Source organism: Caloenas nicobarica, chromosome 16, assembly GCF_036013445.1.
Source record: "Caloenas nicobarica isolate bCalNic1 chromosome 16, bCalNic1.hap1, whole genome shotgun sequence".
Classification (NCBI taxonomy): Eukaryota; Metazoa; Chordata; class Aves; order Columbiformes; family Columbidae; genus Caloenas; species Caloenas nicobarica.
The window spans coordinates 4,694,474-4,719,263 of NC_088260.1; the positions used below are offsets into that span (position 1 = coordinate 4,694,474).

At 44.8% G+C, this 24,790-nt stretch overlaps 2 protein-coding genes across 5 annotated transcripts in view; one reads left to right on the top strand and one right to left on the bottom strand.

Annotated features, from left to right (window-relative positions):
* The window catches only part of KDM2B (lysine demethylase 2B), a 115,464-nt gene extending 102,036 nt beyond the window's left edge, over nt 1-13,428 (bottom strand). For 2 of the 3 annotated variants that reach the window (XM_065646777.1, XM_065646775.1), the window contains exons 1-3: nt 6,982-7,060; nt 5,675-5,819; nt 2,593-2,671 (exon numbers count right to left, since the gene is read on the bottom strand). In XM_065646777.1, the coding sequence (XP_065502849.1) occupies nt 2,593-2,671; nt 5,675-5,819; nt 6,982-7,032 (275 nt within the window). In that variant the 5' untranslated portion in view covers nt 7,033-7,060. Of the gene's footprint in view, nt 1-2,592; nt 2,672-5,674; nt 5,820-6,981; nt 7,061-12,724; nt 12,798-13,278 lie in introns of those variants that run through there. The other variant, XM_065646776.1, reaches the window with a different exon arrangement.
* Nucleotides 13,429-13,593: 165 nt separating this feature from the next.
* Nucleotides 13,594-24,778, top strand: LOC135995456 (calcium release-activated calcium channel protein 1). Of its 2 annotated transcripts, XM_065646782.1 has the most exons (3): nt 13,835-13,854; nt 14,750-14,811; nt 21,100-24,778. In XM_065646782.1, the coding sequence occupies exons 2-3, from the start codon at nt 14,797-14,799 to the stop codon at nt 21,664-21,666; spliced, it is 582 nt and encodes a 193-aa protein (XP_065502854.1). In that variant the 5' UTR covers nt 13,835-13,854; nt 14,750-14,796; the 3' UTR covers nt 21,667-24,778. The 2 variants fall into 2 exon arrangements, with proteins under 2 accessions (XP_065502853.1, XP_065502854.1); XM_065646781.1 differs by lacking the exon at nt 14,750-14,811 and having other exon boundaries at nt 13,594-13,854; nt 21,100-24,777.
* The last annotated feature ends 12 nt before the right edge of the window (nt 24,779-24,790 follow it).

Consider the following 24,790-nt stretch of genomic DNA (forward strand, 5'->3'; position numbering starts at 1 on the left):
ATGTCCTATAAGAGATTACTGATCTACAAATTCCAGTATTTCGATCCCCCGGAGCAGTCAGTATTCAATGATTCAGCAGAAAATGGAAATAAAAAACCAATTCACCCAACTAACTGTGACATGGAGAATTCAACTGATTCCATGCAGGAACCATCCAAAGCTCACATATCAGATAAATTTGCTCTTATGTTTGTCAGCATACTAATTGATCAAAAATATCCTCAAAAGAAAAAAGAAAACTTTGGTATTTTGTCTCTCAGTTCTTTGGCAGTGAATTCCAGCTAGGGGAAGAAGTTGCACGTGACGTGTGGATGGTTCACAAAAGGGAGAAAGGAAAACAGCCTTAGAAAGGAGGAAAGATGTCAGAATAGTATTAGAAAGATACTGGCAGCCCGCAGGAAACAGAAAAGCTGGCTAGTCAAGCCTGGTTGCTGCGACTATTTTAAGCTCATCACAGCAAACTAAATGCTGCACTTGGTCATCTTACTTCTTCACTTCGATGCATGTTCCGAAACTGGTATTTGACTGCTCTGATAATGCTTTCAAAGAAAGGTTCCTTATTTTCAACGGTCTTCTGTGAGGCGTGGTTATCTATATGTGGACTCACGCTGTGTTATGTGTGCATACACATAAGCATTTGAAGACAGGTCTTTTTTTTTGCCTCAGGAAAATACAGGAGTCCATCTAGAGCCCGGCCTGTCCGTACACATCGTGTATAACCACTGAAGGCCAAAGTCCTCCCTTCTTCAAGGTTTCAATAAAAAATTACTGGTGACTTCCAGAGAGGAACAGGAAGGCTGACTGCAAATGCCTCTGAAAACAACACATCTGGAAGAAAAAATAAGCCAGCACATGACACAAAAAAGAAGGCTGTAATCTTTACAAGACCCCAGTAGCTTGAGGAGTCTCTGAACCCCTGGATGAAGAAAGACCAAAGACGGCTCTCCAAAGGCAGCGTCACACCAGGAGGCTTCAGCGAGAGCACACGGCTCAGCACAAGCAGAGGGGAGAGCTAGGTGGCAGCTCTCCGGATTTCAGGCACAGAAACAATAGGGAAGCCAAAGATGATGTGTGAGCTGAGATCCGAATGCCGAAAAGTCTGAGGGGAAATTGCCCCACTACAGAATCCTGAATAATGAGGTATTAAGAAGAAAAATATATTACATCATGTGCTTACAGACACCAAGAAACAAGGTGTCTTTGTGAAGGATCTTGTCCAACACCTACAGCACATCAGCAGCCTGGGTTCTGGAGGCACCACTGTCTGCTCCAGCGCTGGTCCAGGCTCCGGTACTCGTCACCATCTCTGACACCGCCCTGCCACTTGCCATTGGCGCTGAGGATCTGAAGCCCGGTGATGTTTGTGTCTGCGGGATGAGCGCACACCTCTCCGCTGACGGAGCAGCAGCTGAGCAGGTACCAGTAGCACAGGAGGAGCTGAAACATCTCCCCAGCTTTCTTGTGGTGAATTTGTGACCGTCCTCATGCACAGGTGGAAGACCTGGCGGCCAGAACTGCTGGTTGCTCGAGAAGGTGCATATTTTGCCCCTTTCCAGGTCCCCAAGTTTTCTCAAGCCATTCTCAAGATGCAGAGAGCATCTCTGTGGAGATGCAGCAGTATCACCGTTTCCTAAAGAGAAGGGCTGACATCTTGTCCAGCAGAAACCCTGGAAGCTTCTATCATTCGCCCTTAAGAAGCGGCAGTTTAAAACCAATGCATATAGAGAGAGCAGTTGTCTCAGACGATTATCCATCGTTTTCCACAGGAGATATGTCCTTCAGATGACTCCTCCAAGAGAAGCATCTCTTGAAGAAATAAACTGAACAATTAATTATTTTTAATTAAATAATTGGGACTCCTTGGTTCCCTAAACTTTGAGGTGTTCCAACTGAAAATGAGCAAATTATGCTTTCAGAAGATCCATTTTCTGCCTTTCAGATATATCAGTTACATAGTCCTAATTTCCAAAAGTATCAAGGAACGTTTACCTAAACTATGGATTATGTGGCTGATAAAGTATATAATTTTAATATTTCTCTCTTAGACACTGTCACTTTTACAAAGAAACTTTCAGGATTCTCTTATTAAAATATCAAATCCTTTATGACTGGATATTAACAAAATGCAAGCTCAAAAAGCCTCTAATAATACCACATTTTAACTAGACATTATTAAATATTTACAAAGCTGTAACATTCTGAAGAGACACAATTATAATGGAAAATGACAGGCATCATTACACATTCCACCTGTAAAGGAGAAAACAATTGAGAAGTCAAAAATTGAAAGGGGGTTGTTCTGTCACTACAGCACAGATTAGATGCAAGAACCTTTGAATTTTATTCCTAACTTTCATCACTGACTTATTTTTGATTGTGTAGCACCACGCTGTATGCACTTAACTTTTATAGATCTCATTATCTGCTTGTTTATAAGCGGAAAATAATCATTCCTCTTCTCAAGGGTGCTGACAGTCTTACTAATTGCAGTACACTTTGAGATCATCAAAAGAAATATCACATACAAGTGGAAAGCATAATGGTTATTTTATAAAAGCATTTATTAATCATCAAGATTTGGTTGTAACTTACTTAATTCCCAGTCCATCCTTATTTCTGAAGATAAGGGGAACTCTGAGAGCTTCTCTTTGCACGTACTCAAAAGTAAAATCTGTTTGAATAATGAATTAAAAAAAATCCAAAATCAATTACAATGGCATTGGCACTTCGCACTGCATTTTCCCAAAACGCTCCCCATTTCCCTTTTCTCACCAAAGAACTAACTCCACTATCACTTAAAGAAAAATATAAAGAGAATGCATATTTTAGGTCCAAACCGGAAACCAAAAGACAGACAATGGTCTCCCAGCTGCTCTCTATTTTTCCTGTTCACTGATGCACATAAAATAGAATCCAGTCAGAGTTTGTCAATTAAGGTCTGGGTTGAAACACCCAGGCTGTAATGAAATCTCAAATTAACAGTTGAAAGATAATCCTAACTAAATCGCTGCAAATCAGCCTAGCACTTTTGGGGCAGATGTGTAGTTTAAACTGCATGTTTAAGTTTATACAATTTAAGTTACAAATTTCTACTTGGGAAAAAAAACACATTTTCCTGTGAGTATTATCTGAGTATAGCAGAAAGCCTTGACTCCGTGAAAACATCAGGGGTTTTTATGCAAGGGTTACTATTACTTTCAAGAGAGTTGGTTCTGTTTTGTTTTGTTTTTTAATTAATCTGCAATGTGCCTGCAGGAGCTGATAGACAGAAATCTTATACAGCCGCCGGTACTTAGGGAGTGGTGCAAAAGGAACAGTTTCTGTGTGGGAGTCCCAGTACAACACACAAGCAAACCGAACATTAAACATGTTTGTTATGTTAACACCGAGCAGTATCACCTTGTTGCTTCACTCTGAGGATTCCACAGAACTGGCCTTTCCTGGGGATCTCTTTATGCAACGGTCTGACACAATAGCAGTGATTTGGGGATTAGAGGGGAGTCACCAGGCAGCGATTTGGGTGAGCGGTGCCTAAAAAAACCCACTTGGAGCCTTCTGCCACAGGGAGCAGAGGAATTCCTGTCGTGGCCACTGTGTCTATGGTTCTGCTATTCCCCCTTTAAACAGGAAAAATGACCTATTTATAGAGCATCCATACGCTACCTTGAACTGGAAAACACTGGCTCTTCAGCACTATGGAACACACTACAGCCTGCCAAATACACTTTATGTGTTATATTCAGGTTCACACAAGTAGTTTAACACACGTTTCCTGGGAGAGCAGGAGAAGCCCCGACTCCAGCTCCTTATCCGTGATGCCTCTCTGCTATAAGAAACCCATGCTGAAAGAAACAGGGGAAAAAAGCCTGCAGATGTATTTCCCTCTATTTGCACAACTTTTTCCTTGCTGTTTTCAGTTAGTAATTATGACAAGTAGGGATATAATATTCCTACTTAAAGTTACCAAATCAGAGCACAGTAATTACTCGCTTACAAAAACATTAAAATTACAGGAACTTTATTGCCACCAATATCAAAATAAGTGCAATGAATAGCCCAATTAACTAAGGTTACCAAACAAATATTTCTGTACTAGAGAAATCTTCATTGCTCCTAGGAATTCTCATTAAAACTGTTCTGCCTTTAAGTAAGCAAGTAAATAAACCACAGGTATTTTTTTAAGGACCCTCTCACCCAAGACAGAAAGTCAACAAACATCAAGAATTGTATCAGTAGGAGAAGCAGAGGCAGATATGTAGCCTTAAAAATACAGAGCTCAACCAATTCCATGTGTTCCTACAAACCGACTTTTTTATTCTTACTAACCACTGTCATTGTCTTGCCTCACTTCAATCCAACTCTTGGCTTTATAGAAATAAAAAAACAATAGTAAAAATAAAAACAGAGCCAATAGGAAGGGAGACCCTTTCTTGGTAATGCCCCAACAAAGCATTTAAATCCCTTGTGGGGTCGAACAAAGCAGACACAGACCACAACAAAATAACAAAAGACACTCATTTATTTTCAAGTTCCCTAGAAAGGAGAAAGCTACCCAAAGATTTCAGAGCTGCTGAGCCAGGGAGGCTGTGGATTGTGTTATAGTTACCATGTAGCAATGGCAACCACTGGAGTATTTGGAAGATGAGGGCAGAATGCAGTCATTTTCTGGAAAATTAATTAACATTTTCCAGCTAAAAAATAGGTGTTTGTGTTTTGTTTGGAGGAAGAGGGGTCAGGGTTGAGCTTATCTCCTAAACAAATACCTTCCTAAATAAGATAGGTATTTAATTTCTCCACCACATTAACTTTTCTAAAAGGAGCTTAAAATGCTCATGCAAAACTAGACCTAGGGGAGAAAAGGAAATTTTCTAAACTAGATTAGTGGCTCCATAGTTATAGCCATTTCAGGAGGATTACAGCCCGAACTACTCTTTCCTGAGAACGCCGGCTTAGGCAGAGAGTCCTCACTGGGGCTGGGTTTGGCCAGAGCCATCTGGGATTCAGGATCTGCTTCAACAATGCTGCCGCAAATAAAGGTGACTTGCAAATCCCCCGGCCCGTCTGATTCCCGGGCAAACCTCTCCCATTTCTTGCCAGACTGGGCGCTCCGGCTTCGCTTCGTTATTTAAGTCACCTCAGCAAACCAAGTAACTTCGGAGATGGGAGAGTTGTAATTTAATATATCACGGAAACACGGAAAAGTTATTGACTTTGAAGTCTCCGACCCTGGCTCATCAACGGCATCCTTTGCAAAAGGGGTCCTGGATTCCACGGGGCGGAGGGGGGAGCAGGAATCACCTCCGGCCGAGTGGGGGCTGGGGTTTCTGCCTCTCCTCTGCCAGGACCGAATTCCTGCACACCCCGCTGCCGCGGGGTCAGGCCAGCGGAGCACGCTGGAGCTCGGGGAGCGCACGGCGCTGCCGTTCAGCACCGCGCCGCCCCCCAGCACCGTGTCGGGGCAAAAGTCGCCCTTGGGGTGCGGGGGGCAGCCGGGCAGACCCCGCAGCGGCCGCCCCCCCGCCGCCGCCCGGCCCGGCGGCGTCACCGGATCCCCGGGCAGGGGGATGCGGGCGCGAAATACGAACCGGGGCGCGGAGCGACACGTGGAGGGGGCGGCAGCGGAGCGAGCCCGGGCCGGGCAACCGGGACCCCCCTCCCGCCCCCGGCCAGTTACCTTTCCCGTCCATGGCATGCACGAAATCCCCGTGATACATTTTACTCCTTAATTTCTCTTCCAAATTGAAACTCCTGATGCTGACAATTTCCTCCACGTCCGAGAGGTCCTCGTTCTCATCGTACCGCATTCTGCCAATGGCTCGCTAGAAAAAACAAAACAAACATACTGTCCAGAAAAAGAAAATACTGGGGTCGGCTGGGAGGAAAAGTCACGGATCGTGCAGGACGATTTGATAAACAGATTCTAGGGGACATAATTATGATGGCAAGACATCAAATGAACAAAACCTGAACCCAAACAAGCTACAACACAGCTGCATGTACAACCTTTTCCATCCCGTGACACGGAACTAGACAAGAATAACAGGTGTTTGGCTGCAGGAAAACTCAAACTTGTGCTGCTGTGCAGGAGCTGGCGTTTGAAGGCGAGCAGGAGATCGGTGTAACTCGCCCAAAATTCACAAGCTACAGCACCGACGGGTTTGCAGTCCCGTTAAAAAACGTGAACGGCAGCCAGTGCTCGTTAGCAACCAGATCATTTTTATTATTATTGTTATTTTCGCACGTGAATACAAGATAATTCCCCGGGGAAAAGGAAGGGGGAAGGGGGGGGGGGGGGGGGCGAATCACTCAATCTGATGCACAGCATCCAGGTTTCGGTATTTACATAATCCCAGTGTTTCCATAGTCACACCGGAAGCCGCGGTTTAAAAACCAGATCGCTTTATGTAACGCCGCGATGGATGCGCAGCCCCCACCCCGCTCCCCCCGCACGCTGCTCAGCGCCCAAAGCTGGGGGGTCCGCGGGCCGGAATGAGTTAAATGGGGGGGGGGGGAGTAGGCCCGGTGCTGCTACCCCGGGAAGTTGCGGCGGAGCCGGGGCTGGGGACGGCGGGGCCCCCCGGCAATGCCGGCGGCAGCGGGGGACGGGCGGCCGCGCACAAAGGTAGGTCCCGGTGAGGGTTTTTTTTTTGGGGGGGGGGAGCCCGGTGCACCGGCTCTGTCCCTCTCCCGGTAAATCTCTCCCTGCAAACCCGCCCCGGCAGCAAGCCCTGCACACACGCGCGGTGGATCAGCACAAACCCTTACCCACAGGAAAGGAAAAAAAAAATAATAATATATTATCGTCCCACCCTCTCCTTCCCCCTCGGTTAAATTCCACCCCCTTCCCCAGTGTCTAAGCTGCTCTCGCAAACTAAGTCGCTGCGCTGTCTGCGTTTTACATGCATTTCTCCCTTTGCAAACAATTAAGCAAAAATCAATTAAAAGGAACAAATAGGAAATAGACAGAAGCCAGCTACACACCAATCTTCTTCCAGAGTCTTTCTCTGCCTCCATTTTTTTGGAGAGTTTCATCACTTAATTGTCAACAGTTCCTGTCCTGCATTTTTGGCCCAAATGGGGAGGAGGAAAAACAAAAGCCAGCCAGGTCTCTCTAAAGTTTTGCAATTTTGCACCAGCACTTTTTTTTTTTTTTTTCGGGGGGAGGGGGAGGGAAGGGGAGGGGGGCGGCGGCGACGCGTTTTGCAAAGTCCTAAGGAACCATTTTCAGGCAACTGCGTGCGGAGCGGGGGCGCAGGCGTCGCAGTGCCCGGAACGTAAACAGGGGCGGGGGGGTGTCCGGGGGCGGCGGCGGCGCCGCGATACCGGGCTGGGCTGGGCTGGGCCAGGCCGCCGGTGCTGGGCGCCGTACGCAGGCGCTGAGCGGGCGCGGGGCAGCGCGGAGCCCCGCGGAGGGGAGGGGGCACCACAAAAGCGCGGGCGGCCCCTGCGCGGGCACCGCAAAGTTGCGCGGTTTTGCTAAAACCGAGGGGGTCGGGCTGAGCGCCGCCTGGTTAAACCCGGGCGCGCTTCTCTGAAGACCGGCGAGTTAACGCACCAAACACCGGAAAATAACCTTAGCAGATGGAGTTGCGATTAATTACTGTGTGTAATTAAGCACTCGGCTTCGCTGCGCTCCTCTCTTAGGGTGGCTCGGCCAGGTGGCCCCGCCGAGGGCACCCCGGGCTGCTCCGGGAAATGCTCCAAGATCGGCGCTTGTGTTTGTCTCCTGAGAGCAGGTTCTAACAGCTATAATGTGTTATTCGGTGTTAAATAAAGCGAAATTGCCTTTGTGATGTGCAGGTACAACAGGTAGGTAGAAATCGTATGAAAAAGTAGGTAAAAATTACATAAAGTAGCTACTGATACTGAAAATCTTCAGTATAGAGATACTGTGGGATGCTAAGACTATCAGAGGGTTTAATTTCTAGAGCACCGGTTCACATCTGCTCTAAATTGATGCTGAGCAAATGTTGGGACCATCTGATTGCAAGAGCAGGATCAGAGTGCAGGTTTTCAAGGTCCTCCGGGTTCCCAACCCTCTGCATCCTTGACCTCCCCCCCGCACCCCAAGAAAGGGACATAGAAAGTACCTAAACCCAGGGCTGGGGGCTGATGGCTTTGACACGGCTCCTCTGCTTTGCTTTTTGCAACTTCTTTTATATGGACATTGAGAAAAAACGTCTCTCTACCTTCAGTAAGTGCTTGTTTGCTGTCGTCTGTCCTGGGCCAGCAAAAACGGGGAGTGCTCTGATCTAACCAGTACAGATCCCAGAAGTAAATTTCAAACTGTCTTTCTATGGTTTCAAATCTCAGATCAGTTAAAAAGAGACTGAAGTTTTTCTTAAAATATGGCATTTTTTCTTTACTATTCCTGTCTGCTTCTACCAACAGAAACATATTCACATAGCACCCAGTTTCCCTTTGCATAACTAACCAGTTACTTTCTGGGTACTATACGAATGTCTTAAATATTATGCAAAAGATAAAACACATTAAAGCTCCACTTTTCAAGCCTTGCCAGACATCTCTTTGGAAAGATCCCTATTTTAATGAACCATGACGTGGATAAAAACAGGAGAGGATTGAGTTCTAATTCAGGATTTAAGGCAGTGAGTTTCTCCTTCTGCATCTGCCAATAACTGTTTGCAGAATCTTGAAAAATCATGTAATCTTTCTCTAACATCTCGCTATTTGCGGATGATTGAACTTTATGATCATATAGAAGTGTTGTTGTAGGCTATATACTCAAGTGTGGATTCCAGATGTCTGTTATAGCAAGTGCATTATTAATTCATAATCCTGAAAAGATGTATGCATATGTTGACCTTTCAACCAAGATTACTCAATCTTAAAATGAAATGCATGTGTACATCTGTAGGATTGAGGCCAGAGTACTCGTACAAGATAAATGGATGTTACTAGAGAATCATCAGACAAAAAACGCATAATCCATCCATTCTACAAAAGTCCACCAAAAAAGAACAGATACATAAAAGAAAATAAATTCTTTTTTTTTGATGTGAACAATCTGAGACATTTGGTGTATTAAGCAAGCTCACTAAAGACTGTATTAATCATATACACCTGGAAACACCAGAGCACATTACTGAAGTATGGAAATAAATGCATTTCAGAAATATCACTATTTTAATCGATTTCCAAAAATATAAACCACGTTTTTAACCTTGTTTTAAGACAGAAATGATTCCTCTTAAACTACAATTCATTTTACCATTGAAATAGTACTGCAATCAGTGTATTAATAACAAAAAACCTGTCTCAAAAGAACTGAAAAAAAAAAAAAAGGGAGGGGGGTGGTAGGATGTGGCTGATGAGAACATCCACAGCTGCATTAGATAGGATGAAGACATTTAAAAGCAATATTAAACCCGCGTGCTTTGGGCCACAGGTCAAGTGCTGGCAGATGAGGGTTGGGCTCACTTCCCCTCCAAACGGGTCACGCCGCAGGTTTCCAGCAGTGCCGGAGCTGGGCCCTGACAGGCAGCGCCCGGCACAGGCAAAAATACCCGAAAAAAACCTTTCACCTATAAATACCGTGAAAAGAGAGCAGTGATTATTGAGAGATGGACTAGTCTGAAAAACAAACAAACAAACCCCACCAACCCACAACAAAACTTTTTTTGCTGGATGTTAATGTAATTTAATGTAATCTTAAAATCAAGATGTTGAGATTTAAGCTCTAATCATGACAATGGGCTGGATCCTGACCTTGTTAGCCTGAACAAGGAGCTGTCATTTAATTAAACTTGTACTGCAGGGCTCATGCTAAAATAAGAACTTGTGCTTGGGAAGGCTGTGTGAAAAAATGGCTTAATTTCACCCCTATTGAGCTTTCAAACATAGTTATTTCAGAGTGGACTGAAATAATCCTAAAACGTTTTAAAAAGTATCTTTTATCCTGTAAGACCCACAATTCCATGTGATGTCTTGGGTTAACATGGAAGACTAGATATTTAACCACTGTTTTATGAAGGAAGTTTAAAATTACACATTTTTTTCTCGACAGGTCAAAACCCTTCCTCTGCAGATATTCCACCAACTAAACTTTAAGCTCTACTTTAGATGAGACTTGCAGAGATGCTTGTCTTAACCTCCTTGCTGCTTGGGGCTGCTGACAAACCTTTATTTGCCTTTTGCAACGTCTAATGTGTTGTTTTTAATGCAGATCTACCATAATTTCCATTTTGTGGTAACCTGATTTGGTTTTGGTACAAGAACAGGAACAAATGGAAGTGATGATTTGCATGTGAAGCTGGAAATATGTTGTAGAAAAACTGCTGTGAGAGGGTAGCACCTTTGTGTGCTCAGTACCGTATCACATTAATCATATGGTACGTGGCGAACCTATTCTTCTTATTCCGGCCTCCTACAGAAAACACAGAAGTACATTTTTAGCAGCAAAAAATGATGAGGATCCTTGTGACAGTGTGCAGATTTCTCAGGGCTTTCTGGAAAGAAACTTGGACTTCTGCCACGTGCTCCGATTGTGTTCATGCATAAATGATCCAGAGAATGGCTTGACATTGCCTCTAATTAGGGGTAATAACAGCCTGCTGCTCAAAGAGCCAGTTCCCTTTCTCTTGCGTGTGTCCCTCCTTTCTCCTGCATTAGGTCTGCTGTTCGTGTAGCCACAGGGTAAGTCAGTTCAGTGACCTGATCCAGAAGAAAATGCACCCATTAAGAATTTTTTTTTTTTCACACTGGGTGAATTCACTGAAGCTCTGCAGCCATTCGATGGGTGTGATCTGTGGGGTGAGCTGAAGGAGGAGTGCAGGACTACACCCTTTTGGTGGCCTCCTGCAACTGCACTGATCAGAGAGAACATCCAACCACGGCTTTGACCTCCAGCATGATGCCACAAGAACTCCCTGAAGCATTTCTAAGAGTTAATTAACCATGGCTGACTCTTTTTGTTTCAGCTAACCCTAGAGTGGCAGTACAGAGGTATGTAGTAATGAGTAATTAGAGTTGGAAATAAAAGAATTTATCCTGGTTTAGTTTGTACCTCAGAATGGAGCTATGAAATGGGGCATAAAGGGGAAAAAGGGTACACTGCTGCAGTCCCAGTGTTTTAGTTGCAGAAGAAGGCTTGATCCTTAATTTGTGTTTTCCTATTTAACAAACCGGTTTTTAAATTTCTGATAGGAAAAAAAATGTTTATTTTAAAGCTACAGTGCTGGGGCTTGGGAGCCTAAAATTGCACATTGGAAAGTGGATGGCATGAGATGAAATTTCTTTACCGATTCGGTAGGTCCTTTTCTGTACTGTTTCCTTGAATGAAATAGGAACTCAACAGTACATCAGTGCGCGATATTGTTATCTTTCAAAGCCCTTCCCGATAAACAGTAACAGGAGTGATGGACAGAAGAACAGAGAAACAATTGAGTTCAAAGAGTCTATTTTAATACAATTCTTTAGAAAGACACTTAAAGTCCTTCTGAGCTGTATGTCTCTTGCAGGATTTTTTTTTTAGAGAAATCTGATTTTAGGGAACAGGTCAGGACCTACCTATTATTTGTGCAATAGTATTCACCCATTATGTTACAGATCAACTGTAATTTTGCACAGAAAAAACAAAACAAATCCTGGTTATGTACATGTGCATAAACGTTTTTGATAGCTTATGAGCAGCAATGCAAAATATGATTCCACAGGAACTAAATGACAAAGACTTAAATGTTTGCTTGAGACATGGAGGAAGTTTTACATTACTGTTTTTTTGATGGTTATCGTATCTCTCAAGTAAAATGTGGTAATGAAATCACAATATGGCTGTTAGTCATCGCTTTGCAATGCGGTGCTCAGACTTAGCCTAAGGCATCAGTGGGAGACAGAAGCAGCTGATCATGGTGATGAGGTCTTACAACTTTTTTTTTTTTTTTTAAGAATTAAAGCACACCAAGCAAAGAGTAGTATTTTATAATGCTAACTTACGCTGGACTTTCACTCAAGTGGATCCTGTACAGTAGTACTGTCACCCATAAAAGAGAAAGCAGGGGGCAAACACTCCATGGAGTCCATTTCATACAACAGCAAAAGCTTTTATGGAAAGACTAAGTCGAACTCATTCTCCTACAGAGGTGTTTTAATGGCCCTGTAGATAAAAATCTAACCAAAAGTTGTTTATAGCAAGAAGAAGACTCAATTTATTTATTGAGGAAGGAATGAGATCAAATCTACGTGGTTAGAAGTGGTAGTTTCTGGGAATGCCTCCGAAGACTTCAAATAGTTAAGATTTTTATTTTTCCTGGATGCTTCAACTAAGCCTTTCTTAAAAGAACACCATGTAAATGAAAAGTATTAAGTGACCTATGATGTATAGCCTGTCATCACCTTTACTGTGCATAAGTATATGAACGAGCTTGCGTATCAGAGAAAGGTGTGAAGATAAGAACAAAGCAAAAATGTTAAAAGAGAGCATGCTGCATTTTTCCTGTTTGGAAATAAGGTGGAAAATTTCAATGCAAAAATAGGAAATCACCAAAGATTTTGATTTCCCATGGAACTAGCATTGCAGTGATTCAGCTCAAATGTGACCATCCACATGCCTGTGAATAGTAAAAGAATCCTTGTCCAGTATTATTTCTAATGTTAAAATCAGAAATTTTCCTACTAGAAGTCGATAGCAAAAAGTTTCTTACACATCCCTTAATTCTCCAGACCCACAAGTTTGATGTGGCACAAGCATTGCATTAAGCCTCACCTTTTCAGAAATCATCTTCATAACTGTGCCATGTATTCGCTACGGAGATCTGCTCTATGCCTCATTTTTCCCTCTGTAAAATACATGAGAAAAAAAAAAAAAACGGTTTAAAGGGGTTGCATGAACATGGTAATAAAATCTTTCAACACTGCCATATGTATCTGTTGAAATGTTCTGCTTAATCAACTTTTATCAACTGCTTGCTGATAAAAAACAAGTTTATCAGAAACTCTGGGTGTACAAGATGGCAGTGAAAACCTTAATTATGTAACAAACGGGTGTATCCATTTTAATTGGAAGCGAGGGTGGGTGCTCGGCCTGTTTCAGATGCGCAGGACAGATGTAGGTTAAAAGTTTAAGCCTTTTCGGAGGGGAGGCTGAAGGAGGAAGTCGGTGAGAAATGGTTTTGTGGTTGTGCCGTGAGGGAAGGCAGCGAGGAGCAGGGGGACACCCCACCCCTGTGCCCTGAGGGGCACCCGCCGGGCAGGGCCGTGCAAAGCTGACTGACAAACGACAGATTCCAGTCAACAACACCCCAACCTCAGCCTGCTCACCCGCCGCCGCAGCCGCCCGGAGGCCGCACCCCGGGCTCCCGCTGGGCCTCGCTGCGGGGCTTCGCTCACGGCAGACCCGCCGAGGGGCCGCGCCTCCCCCAGGGCCGGGCCCCGCTCCCGGCGGGCAGCACCGAGGAGGCCGCGCGGCCCTCAGCGCCGCGGCGGGAAGGGCCCTCTGCAGCACGACGCCCGCCCGCCCTCAGGCTCCCTCGGGGGCTGCCGGGAAGCGGCCGAGGCGGAGCGGGGCCGGGGGCCGGGCCGGGCCGCCCAGCGGGGCGGGGCCCGGCGGGGCGCAGGCTCGCAGCGGCGCGGCGGCAGGCGCGGCCCCAGCACCGGCAGGAGCTGCCGCCGGGCGCCATGGGGTGTTAGCGCGGCTGGTGCCCTCGCTTCTGCCGCCGGAAGGAGCTGCCGTTGCCGCCTTGTCCCTCCCGCTCCGCTCTCAGCCCGCCGCCCCCGGAGCCCATGAGCCTGAACGAGCACTCGATGCAGGCGCTGTCCTGGCGGAAGCTCTACCTGAGCCGCGCCAAGCTGAAAGCCTCCAGCCGCACCTCCGCGCTGCTCTCCGGCTTCGCCATGGTGAGCGCCCGGCTTCGCCCGGCGGGCAGGGGGCCCTGGCAGGCGGCCCGCGGCCTCCGCGGCGGCAGCGAGCCGGCTGCGGGGAGCGGTGCCGCCGCTTCTCCTTTTTCCGAGCGGAGGACTCGCTGCCTCCCGTCGGGCTGGCGGCTGCAGCGGGGCGGGGGGAGGACGGGGACGAGCGCGGCCCCTGAGGCGGCGTGTGGCACCCGGGGCGGCGGGAAGCGGGGCGGGTCCTGCTGCCTGTTCCCGGGCTCGCCCGGCCCGCCCCGGCTCCCAGCCCTCCGGGCAGCCGGGCCAGCGCAGCCGGGCGGCGGCCGCGCCGGGGGAGGAGGCGCCGGGGCCGCCCCGGGAGCCGCGGGGCTGGGGAGCCCGGGAACTCGCATCGGCAGCTGGTGTTCCGTGGGGAGCTGTCATGCTACGAGGCAAAAGCTGCCTCACGGCTTCATCCCCGCCGAACAGCTCCGGTACCTCGTGCTGGATTTTTTTTTTTTTTTTTTTTTTTGCTCATTTTTCCCGCGGAGGATGCTCGGCGTGCCAGAAATCACACTTGGCGGGACGTTCCTCCCGCTCGCTCTCATGGGAAACAGTGTAGGGTGCTGTAAATGTGGATATTAGCATGCTTTCTTTTTATTTTTTTACTTTCTTAAAATTTCGCTCGGCGCTCTGTTACCAGGAGCCCAAAGTCCCGCAGGTCGCGCTCCTTTGTGCCCGCGTCCTGTCCCCAGGGCACAACCGCGCACCTGCTGCGAGCGGACACGGGCGGGGGCTGCACTTGAGCTACTTTTAGATAAATTAAGGAAATAAACTGATCAAATTGGCCGTGTCCCCCCGGCTCGTTACATCCATCATTAGTCGTCTGCACTTAACAATGTTCCTAATTTTTTTTTTTTTTAAGGAAACCTGGAGTGTTGCTTAGTTTGGAGTTCTGTGCGTGTTTTAGAAATGTCGTCTTTGTTGGTATGTTTTTTGCTTTCGGGTTTGATATGGAAACGTAGTCCAGTAATCCTAATTATGTCAAAGCTGTAAAACGATTGAAATACAGTTATTTACAAGCTTCATCATATGCCATGTTCTCTAACATACTAAGCTGCTAACTCTGCTGTCAGCCCCTTTATTCCATCCGTGTTACATATGCTTCGTAGTTGTAAATACCGAATTGTACAGCTCTGATTTGTTTTGGTTTGGTTTTTGTCCCACTTTTTACCAAGGTATTTTCACCCGTAAGATATATTCTCCTTAAGAGCCATTGTTCCAATCCGAGGATGCTGTTTGAAAACAGCAGCCGGGCTGCAGCAGCTTCTGACGGTCAAATAAATGTCACCGGCCTCCTTCAATGGCTAAAAACAGCCTGGAACTCCTCGGGGTGACGGTGGACGGGGGTTCGGGTGACTGACAGGCGGCTGTGTGAGTGCAGCGGCATATTTGAGTTGGTTCTCCTTGGGTAACATGCATCAGGCTGGTAGATCATACCCCGTGTCTGCTAATGAGTTTTCCTTGTTGTGCGCCCGTTCTCCTGTGTCAGAGCAGTTTGTCGGGGTGGTTTCTTGCGTCAAGCTTTTATGTGGAGAGAAAGAACACAGAAAAAAAACCCACTCTGTATTCTGATGGCTTTTACAAATTTTCATCTAAGGGAGGCTGTGTCTGCATAAATAAAATTATTATTATTTAAAAGTCATACTTAATCTCTTAAATCCCTTTGGATTTTCTTTAAATAAATGCTATGTGAACTCTCCGTCCCATGGATGGATGAGATGAAGCTGCTTCTACTTCTTTCTCGGTGCTCTAGAAGAGTTCCAGGAGTTCAGTGTCCTGCAGCTGAAAACTGCTGCTTTTGAATTGATGTTGTTTAGGATGTTTCAGGGGAAAAAGCCACTTTGTTCCTACTAACACGATCTCTAGTTGCCAGGAATGTTATGTGTGAACATTGATCGTACTTTCATTTTCCGGACGTTACCCCTCTCAAAAAAATTCACTTTTTTTTTTTTTTTTTTTCCCCTTTAACAAGATCATGCTGGAAATCAACTTGTAGCCTCGTTGGTTTTGCTATGACAGATGGTCCTGAAGCTGAGACTTCCTAATCTATTTTCAGAAGAGCTGACTTAACTTTCAAGTATTTTTAGATTTCTTTTGAATAACTTCGCTTATCTTTTGAAGTTGTCCTTCGCAATTCTGCCTTGAAAACAGGGCCTTCTTTCTGCTGTCACGCCTATGTATTGTTTACGAAATTCAGCAGATTCTTTGGCACCTGATGTTTGAACAAAATGCTGCTAAAGTACAATGTAGTCTTGGATCTAAAGCTTACAACAGCAATTAAGCATCGTTGTTCCTCTGTTTTCCTTATCGACACAAGGAGGAGTCTAAATGACACATCCAGGACCACCCGGCAAATTGATGGGAATTGGCAAATTGATGGGAATTGTCCGGAGTGGAATGTGCTCGTTTCCATGCCAGCCCCATTGATCCCTGCTCTTAAATAAACAGAACTTGCATCCTCTGCCATGAGCTAAGTGTATCCCTGCTCAACTTTATTTGTCCTAATTTTGTGTGTGACTACAGCCATTTTGCAGAGTTTATTCCCTGAAGACTAATTAGTGTACCCTGGTTAAATGATGCATGGCTGAAGTCAAGAGATTGCCCTGGTCAGTGGCGTGCGGAGTATGAAATGCTCGGCCAGGTTTCAAACTCAGAAGTGTTATGCTTCCACGGAGAAGATTGATGAAAAACCTGTTTTACAATTAGTTTTGTTTTAGAGCTGCACACATCATGGTTTGCCGCTGCGTGTCAGCTTTGGAAACGGTTGCGGGGTCTGTTGATTGCAAACTGGTGTTCCAGGGAAGCTCCCAGAGCGAACCCGAGCGGTTCTCTCCTGCAGGTTTCCATGGGTGCTATCATCCAGGGCCATATGTGTAAGTTTACAATCTTACATTGAGTACACTTTTCCAGTTTATGGGGTCAGCAAGTAATATCAACCCTCAAATTGTGAGAGGTAATGAAGTTGTAGATTGTAGGGTCTGTGTAGTCCATGAAAGAACAGAGGGCTCCCTCTGTGCACCATCGGGTATTTCTTGCTTCTGTGTTATACCCCAGTTACCGATGTAGGATTGTTTTTTTCCCTCCATGCCTGTTTAACTGAACACTGGAAATATTTTGCAGGTTGTATCCAATACTGCAAGCACTAGCTCATCCCCACCCACAGCAGCGGTGTCAGGAGCTCCAGTGCAGACAGGCCGCTGGAAGGTTATTTGTGTTTGGACAATTAAGCTGGGTTGTCAGCATCATTTTGTCACCAGGGCTGCATTTTTGTAACCTGCAGGAAAGCGTTACAGGCCCAGTTTCTTGGTTTCTGCCACCGCTCACCTTTTACATTGCTGTTGCACTTAAAGGTTAGAACTGTGCTCTGAATAATCTTCCCTCATATAAAAGGTTCCTTCTGTTCTAGTCATGAAAGCAACCTTTTGTTGCCACTCTGGTCTAGTAAGACATGGAAGCATTATACACAAGTGAAATGAATCTGTTTCAGGGTATGAAATGTTAAATAAAATTGAAACGTGGATTCTTCTGGAGGGGAAGTTGTTGAATTTCTTGCAATACGCTGGTATTCAGGCTGCCATGACTCTGAAATCTAGAGCTGTCAGAAGCCTTAACGTGATTCCGTGTTCAAATCAGTTGTCTTTGAAAGCATCTGCATGCCCACCTTCTTCAGGCTTACGTGAACTATGGTCCTGCATCCTAACATCACGAGAGTCCTTTAATTTTGCCAAGAAGCTGCATTTTAGATTTACAGCTTTGTCAAGGGCTGTAGTAAATCTGTCAGTCGTATCTGCAGGGTGATCTGAGTTAAAGTTAGCTCTTCCGTGAGCCAGGGATTAGACCAGATGACCTCTTGAGGTGTCTTCCAACCTGCTTTATTCCATGATAGTGCGGTGAGACGGGATGCCTGCAGCACGGTAGCTGCACAGTCAAAATCATGCAGCAAGTGGTCAAAGAAGCTTTGAAAGCGGTGAAGGAGAAGGTGCCGAAATATATGGGATACTGTGCAGATGTCGGTGACCTGCCCTGGGGGGGGCTGTGTTCTGAACCAGCGTAGAAACCAAATAAGAGGACACAGGAAAACGTCCTGCGAGGAACATCGGCACGTGCCTATGAATTCTTTGTATGGGTTTGGATCGTACCCGTCGAGCTCACCGGGGCCCTGTTTTTGTAAGTGTTACCGTACAAGAGCAGTTGTGGTCTGTGCATTTTGGAATCGCGGTGTGAGCAAAGGGGAGAAGAACTTCTGATGCTTTGTATCACTGTCTGAAAACAGGCACGGGGCCTCAGAATGAAAAATGGGGCTTTTTGTTTTAGGTGCCTGGCTCAAGCTTGGCCCAGGAAGTAAAGAACAGATACTCGCGACTGAAAAGAGTTGGCAGTTTTTCTGCTTGTTTCTAGTGCAAGAGTTCCCAAATTAGCTTCCTTGACAGTTTCAGGAGACAGAAAACATGAACTGATTTTTCACTTCTGGGTCAAGCTGGAGTTACTCTGCCAAGCATGAGCACAAGGAGGCTTTGCTGTGCCTCCCCGGAGACTTTCTGTGCACTTTAACAGACTGAAATCTTTCAGGCATTCTGCATCTTACAACCTCCCCAAAAGTCTCTGTTTGAAGTGAGTTCTGAAGTATCTGTTAATCCTGAATGAATAAAAAAAAAGATAAGTATTTTCTTGCTTTCCCCATTCTTAGGGTTTTTCTGACACAGGCTCAGTTACAACTGCAACTTGGTGCATTTTCTCTTTGCTCACGGCTGTCTGTTCAGCTCGTTAGCGTCAGCATCATTTTTTCTGTCCTGTCTGTGAACCCATGAAAAACTCCCTTGTGTCTTTTGTTTTTATGCACGTACCCTCTAGCTTCTATCACATTTTCTCATTGCTCAGTTTAAAGAAAACGTCAAACTCCCTTTCTGGAGAACTTGTGATCTGCAAAGAGTTGTCGGTGTGTTGTGGAGCTGCACCTGGCGTGTCTGTCTTGGAAGTTCCAAGTAGGGGGCTCTTACATTCATCCTTTGGAGGGCTGAGCCTACAAAGCTGTGGTCCCTTCAGCATCAATAATTTTGCAGCCACTGTAGTCTACCTGTGAAGTGCTGTTGATGCTGCCCACGATTATTGTTATTGAGAGAGTATGCTTGGAACTACAGTAAGTAACTGCCTGGTGTGGTTTGAACTGAAGGAAGTGACGCCCTTCCTGCTCCTGGGGTAAATTGTAACAAGGCTGAAGAAACAACCACAGTCTTGCTGGATTTCAGAAAACTCTTGTTCTGAGAGGTGGTTTGGGACCTACCTCCCCAATGATCTTCCTGTGCAAAGCGGGTCTGTGCTAACATGTCTGCAGCCATATAAACTGAAGCCTTGCTTGGGTCGTTCAAACTCCCGTTTAAGCCGTCCCATCAGCGTATAATGGTGGTTGGTACTCCTGGGGTCACTCTCTTGGGGAAACACCCAGCAATGTTAAAATGAAACCTTTTTAACCCAGGAAGACTTGGATTCCTGGTCTAGAGGTCTCCTCGTAATAGTTGTCCCTGTGGTTCTGTCAGTGCTTATCTAGACACAGAGCTGGCTGAGGATCTGCAGGCTAATTAAATTAACTTGGTTTCTTGCAATATTTTTTTATCATGCATATAATTATAGTTAAATCAGAAACAGGTACATTGAGATTAAATGTAATTATTTAGCCTTTCTTTTCAGCTCAGGCTAGGGTAAGAAGAGGAAAAAAAATATTTCTTCTTGATGCTCTGTTGAAATGGAAAGTATCTCCAAGACAACTGGTACGTTGGAATGAAGAGAGTCTGACTGAACTTGAAAATCAGATGCTTGATGTCATTATTACATGGAGACATTGATTAATGAAAATATCAAATGCCCTCAATATTTGATGAATTAAATACATCAGTTCCTAAATGAAAATAAAGTCTTCATCTTATGAAGGTCTTTAGTGTCATGGTTATGTTAACATAATAAGTACCAGGATAAAGGATTAAAATGTCTCGCAGTGCTGGATGATTTTGAGTCTAGACATACACCAGAAAGTTTACCAAAAAAATGTTGATAAAGATGAAAATGAGTCCTCAGTGGTGAAGGATTGCAATTGTTCTGTGAAAAATGCAGGAAGCCCAACATCCCACAAGTGCATTGGGACTCAACGAGCAATCCCGCAGAGGAGCGACCCGATGACTGAACACTTATCCTCTCAAATAGGGAGTTATCCCACAGTTGAGAACTGGTATTTTTAAATCTTTGAGTAAGAATTGTGTATGCATTAATATACTGTAACATAACTTCTTGTTGAGTTTATTGTAACACTTGGAAACTGTTCGCCAGTTGGCTGGGTGGTTTGGCTTATGACAATTAAAGCTTTCAATAAAGGCATTAAAATATTGGCAAAAGGCCCTGAATGCCTGTTGAAACATGTCTGAAAAAACCCCTCAGCTTAGTATGTTGGCGCGTTAGCCGTTAAGAGTTCTGGTGTCCTGGAACACGCCGGTTCTGGGAGCATAAGAAGATGGGATCCTGTGCTAGATGTAGCTTGGCTCAGCTCTTGCAAAATAACGAGGTTTGAATTTTTGTTTTGGATCTTTGTTCTAGAGTATGTTTAAATACTTACTCTGAGTACAAAAAATATAGCTGAGAGCCCCATGGAAAGTTGTTCTTTCTAATTAAAGGCTCCTGCTCTTCGGAACTTAAAAATCCAAGAAGAGCCATCAGGACTGTGGTGGGCAGTCTGCTGCCTTCGCAGGCTCTCCTGTTACAGGTAACAGCTTCAAAAGACTTCCTGCGATATTCCTTCTACATACGTATGGGACACAACATTTTTTAATACCCAGCAAAGTTTATAGTAAAAGATCAAAAACTGCCTGTACAATATAACACAGGAAAGAAGAAATGTTTCACCTTAGGAGTCCCAGGTATGTCGATCACAAAGTTCAGCTGTTTTGTTGGGATGAGCTGGAGGAGACAAGGTTGTGCTGTGAAGAGCTGCTGTGCGTACTGGTGGTTTGCTCTGCAACGGAGCAGTAAGTGTGAAAACGGTGGCCTGTGCTCAGACCTAAATTTGGACCTAATGAAAACGGTGCAGATTGACACAGAGGGAAATTTCAATGCGGAATATTATTTTGTCTGGATCAGATGATCTTCTGGAAACGTGATTTGAACTTAAAATCATCTCTACGCAAATAACTTGTAGGTAATTGCATCTCTCTCTTCTGTCCCTTTCAGGTGGCTATGGTAGAGGTTCAGATAAACTCAGAAGATGACCACCCTCAAGGTCTCCTGATAGCCTTCAGTGCCTGCACCACCGTCCTCGTGGCAGTTCACCTTTTTGCACTCATGATAAGTACCTGCATTCTCCCAAACATAGAGGCCGTTAGCAATGTGCATAATCTCAACTCTGTCAAGGAGTCTCCTCATGAGCGTATGCATCGGCACATTGAGCTCGCGTGGGCATTTTCCACTGTCATTGGGACTTTGCTCTTTCTTGCAGAGGTGGTGTTACTGTGTTGGGTGAAGTTTCTTCCTTTAAAGAAGCAATCTGATAATCCAAACCAGAACAACAGTTCTACCATCACATCAGGACAGGCAGCAGCCATTGCATCCACGTCTATCATGGTTCCCTTCGGACTGATATTCATTGTCTTTGCAGTCCACTTCTACAGGTCACTGGTGAGCCATAAAACAGACAGGCAATTCCAGGAACTGAATGAACTTGCTGAATTTGCACGGCTCCAGGATCAACTGGATCACAGAGGTGATACCATCTCCTCAGCTGTTACCCATTTTCCATAAACCTGTACTTAAAGAAAATAAACCCACTATACTGCTTCTGCCTTGTTATGTTGACTCCCCTGCGGATCAAGTCATCGAACTGTTGATTACTGTTTAAAGAGAGGTTATAAATGTTGTTCTAACCCTGTAGAGAGGGTAAATGTTCCTTTCATAAAATTTTGGCTGACACCTGGAGGAACGGACGGTGGGCTGTGCTTGCACGGCACGTGCGTCCCTCTTGTGAGCGCTGTCAGGTTGCTTCTTGCGGATGCTGAATGGTGGCTGTACAAATTCCTGGGAAATAGCACTGTAAATTGGGGTATTTGTTAGAGATGGGTAGAGAAGCTTTTCTTTTCTCTTTGTTTGATGTTGGCATTTACTAGAAGATACTGCTTGTCCGATCCATATTGTGTGGCATGATACAAATTACTTGGGATGTGCAGCAATTAGCACTTGATTTTGGTGCTAGCGCTGTTCTCTCTGGAAAGGCTGACAGATGGTAGAAGTGAAAGCTTTCCCACCACTTTCCCCAGTATGTTTTGCTGCCAAGTAATTATTACTTTACTGATTTCTCAGACGCCTTTTCCCTGTGGCAGTTACACATTTTATAACTTGCTAAACACCCGTGACTACTTTCACTGCAATGTGGTATGGCCACATGAGTAGGAATGAGACTCTACTCTACTCTTCCTTGGAAGAAAATAAAAGCAATAACTGTTTTAAAGTTCTCAAGAGCTGGCAAATATTATCTGGAGAGATAGATTTGCCTGTTTCCCATTTAGGAATCTTTTTTTAAAAAGAAGGAACTAGATGGAAATTATCACTGGATAAATTTTTTTTGCTTGAAAATCAGAACCACTGCTGGGTTTTTTCCAAGCCAAAGTAGTAATTATTTTGTACTTTTCTATTAAAAATATATTTTTAATAAATCCTCAGATACAAGCAGCAAAAGGTGCTTTCTCCGCATTGGATTCCCAAGTAATTAGCTCTGCCTTGGTCTTCCTTGTTTAGAAAAAGTCTTCTTGCTGAAGTGTTGTATTTAATAACTTGTTACACATTTTTTTGCTTCCGAAAGATCTGAAAGACTACTTCTATGTAAATTTATTTATGAAAGTAGGTTATTTGTAATTAATATTGCTGCTTACTTTCAGACACACGTCTGTGACAACGAGGCTACTGTGTTGGGGTTTTTTTAATTTCTTCTTTAAGTAAAAACTTCCATTTGGTCTCTTAGATAAGAGGCCTGTCCAGGAAAGATTGCAGCAGCTGTCCTGGGCCGCCTCAGTCATTCTGGCTGTGTCTGGAAGCGGAATTTTTTGGAATGCAGTTCTTCTGTGGAGCAGCTGTGGGCTTTAATGGGTAAAAGCTGGTTTTTTTGAACACAACCTGAGACAGGTTTCAAGTCTAATGGAACAAAACTTGACTTCCTACCGTAGCTAACACTGTGGATCAGAACTCTGGGAGTCTGCAGTTAGAGGGGATTGAACGTGACAACACAGCGGAGCTGTGCCCGACCAACCTGGGCTGAACACGGTGTCCTGTGCCCGACCGACCTGGGCTGAACACGGTGTCCTGCACCCAACCTCCCTCTCAGGTTATCTGACGTATTTACAAGCAGCAGGATGTCTCTGCGTAGGGTGGCAGTGTGTTTGCTACTCCAGCAGCCTCATGAAGCGAATGGGACTGATTCCTCATGGCAGCACCGCTGCGGTGGGAAGCCTTGACGAGGTTGCCCGTGGTGTGTTTGTATTCTGAAAAATAACCATCAAAAAACCTGCTGGGCTTTTTTTTTTTTTTTTTTTTGGGTTTTGTTTTCAGCGGCATTCTCGCAGAGGTTGTTCTTGGTTCAGAAGCAGGGAACAGCTTTCCACTTGCCGTTTCCACAAGTCCTTCCCTCCAGAGGCCAAACTGGATTTTCTCTAGCTCTGCCATTAATTACATTGTGCTTCAAGTATATTCTATTACTGCTGTAAATCTGATGATGATGAGAATTGTGGCTACAGTCCCACAGGTGTTCGCTCATGGAGCACTGGAAGGGTTATGTTAGTAAAGGCATTAATGAAGCAGCATTCCAAAATCTTAGTAGTAGGCACAAAATGTATTTTCCCATCCTTTCCTGGAATACACGTCCCATCTTGGGAAAAAACACTCTTAAAACCCCCCTGTAAAGAAAAAACCTGACTCCATACTAGAGCAAAAGGTTGAAAGAGTGCTGTCAAGCTTAAAAATTGGCTTCTGTCCATAAATTGTGTATTTTAAAGTTACAATATTATTTTGAATGGAAGTGCAGAAGATATATATTCCAAGTTTATTTTGTAAAATTCTGTGCTGACCTGGATAAGTAGCTGAATTCTCTTTTTTTGTGTGTGGATCTTTTACAAAGTGACAGAGAAGTGTGGAGGTTTTTTGTTTTGTTTAGGAAATACAGAATTAGAAGCTAGCGGGACAACCTTCTTTTTAACTTTCTCAAGCTGGTAGGTTCTGAACTAATTGAGCTGTTATTACAGCTGCTTTTCTGACTATTTTCTGCACTTTAAGCCATGATATCAAGTATGTTTCTCTCATTTTCCAGCTGTGGAAATGGTTGTGAAAGTTACACCTTGGGCACACTCTTGTAACTGTGCCCGATGCAGTAACCAGACCCGCACACGTGGATCTGAAGGTTAAGAGTGCACTTAGAATTTGGGTTTTATCCCTTATTTATACTAATGATATTATGCATTTACCTCAAGCATTTTAAACATCGGTTATTGTGTATCACTTATTTAGATATAAAATACTGTAATGCAATAAAATGTACTCTGTTGTTGCCGATTATTTGTTATCTACAGGCCTACAATATGCTTATTTTCTCTATATCCCTTATCTCTTCAACTATATTGTGCAAATCCTTGCTGTATTTCTGAGGATTTCTTAAAGGTACATAATATGAAGATAAAATTCCCTCTTTGTGCAGGCAGGTATAAAAAAAATGAGGTAGTTGACATGCTTTTCCTTCTGTCAGCACTGCTTAAATCTTGGGACTGTTTTCTTTTTTCAAAATAACAGGGCGGGAGGGCAGCCTCTGAGCAAAACTACCCACAGAGTGAAGTAAACATGGGTACCCTTGAGGGAAAAGTGACCCCGACCACAACAACCACCCCCG

Excerpts from the sequence above, each read along its gene's own strand:
- LOC135995456 (XM_065646781.1), top strand. The coding sequence starts at position 13,741 with ATGAGCCTGAACGAGCACTCGATGCAGGCGCTGTCCTGGCGGAAGCTC. Across the intron at positions 13,855-21,099 it reads TGCTCTCCGGCTTCGCCATG|GTGGCTATGGTAGAGGTTCA; the intron begins GTGAGCGCCCGG and ends TGTCCCTTTCAG.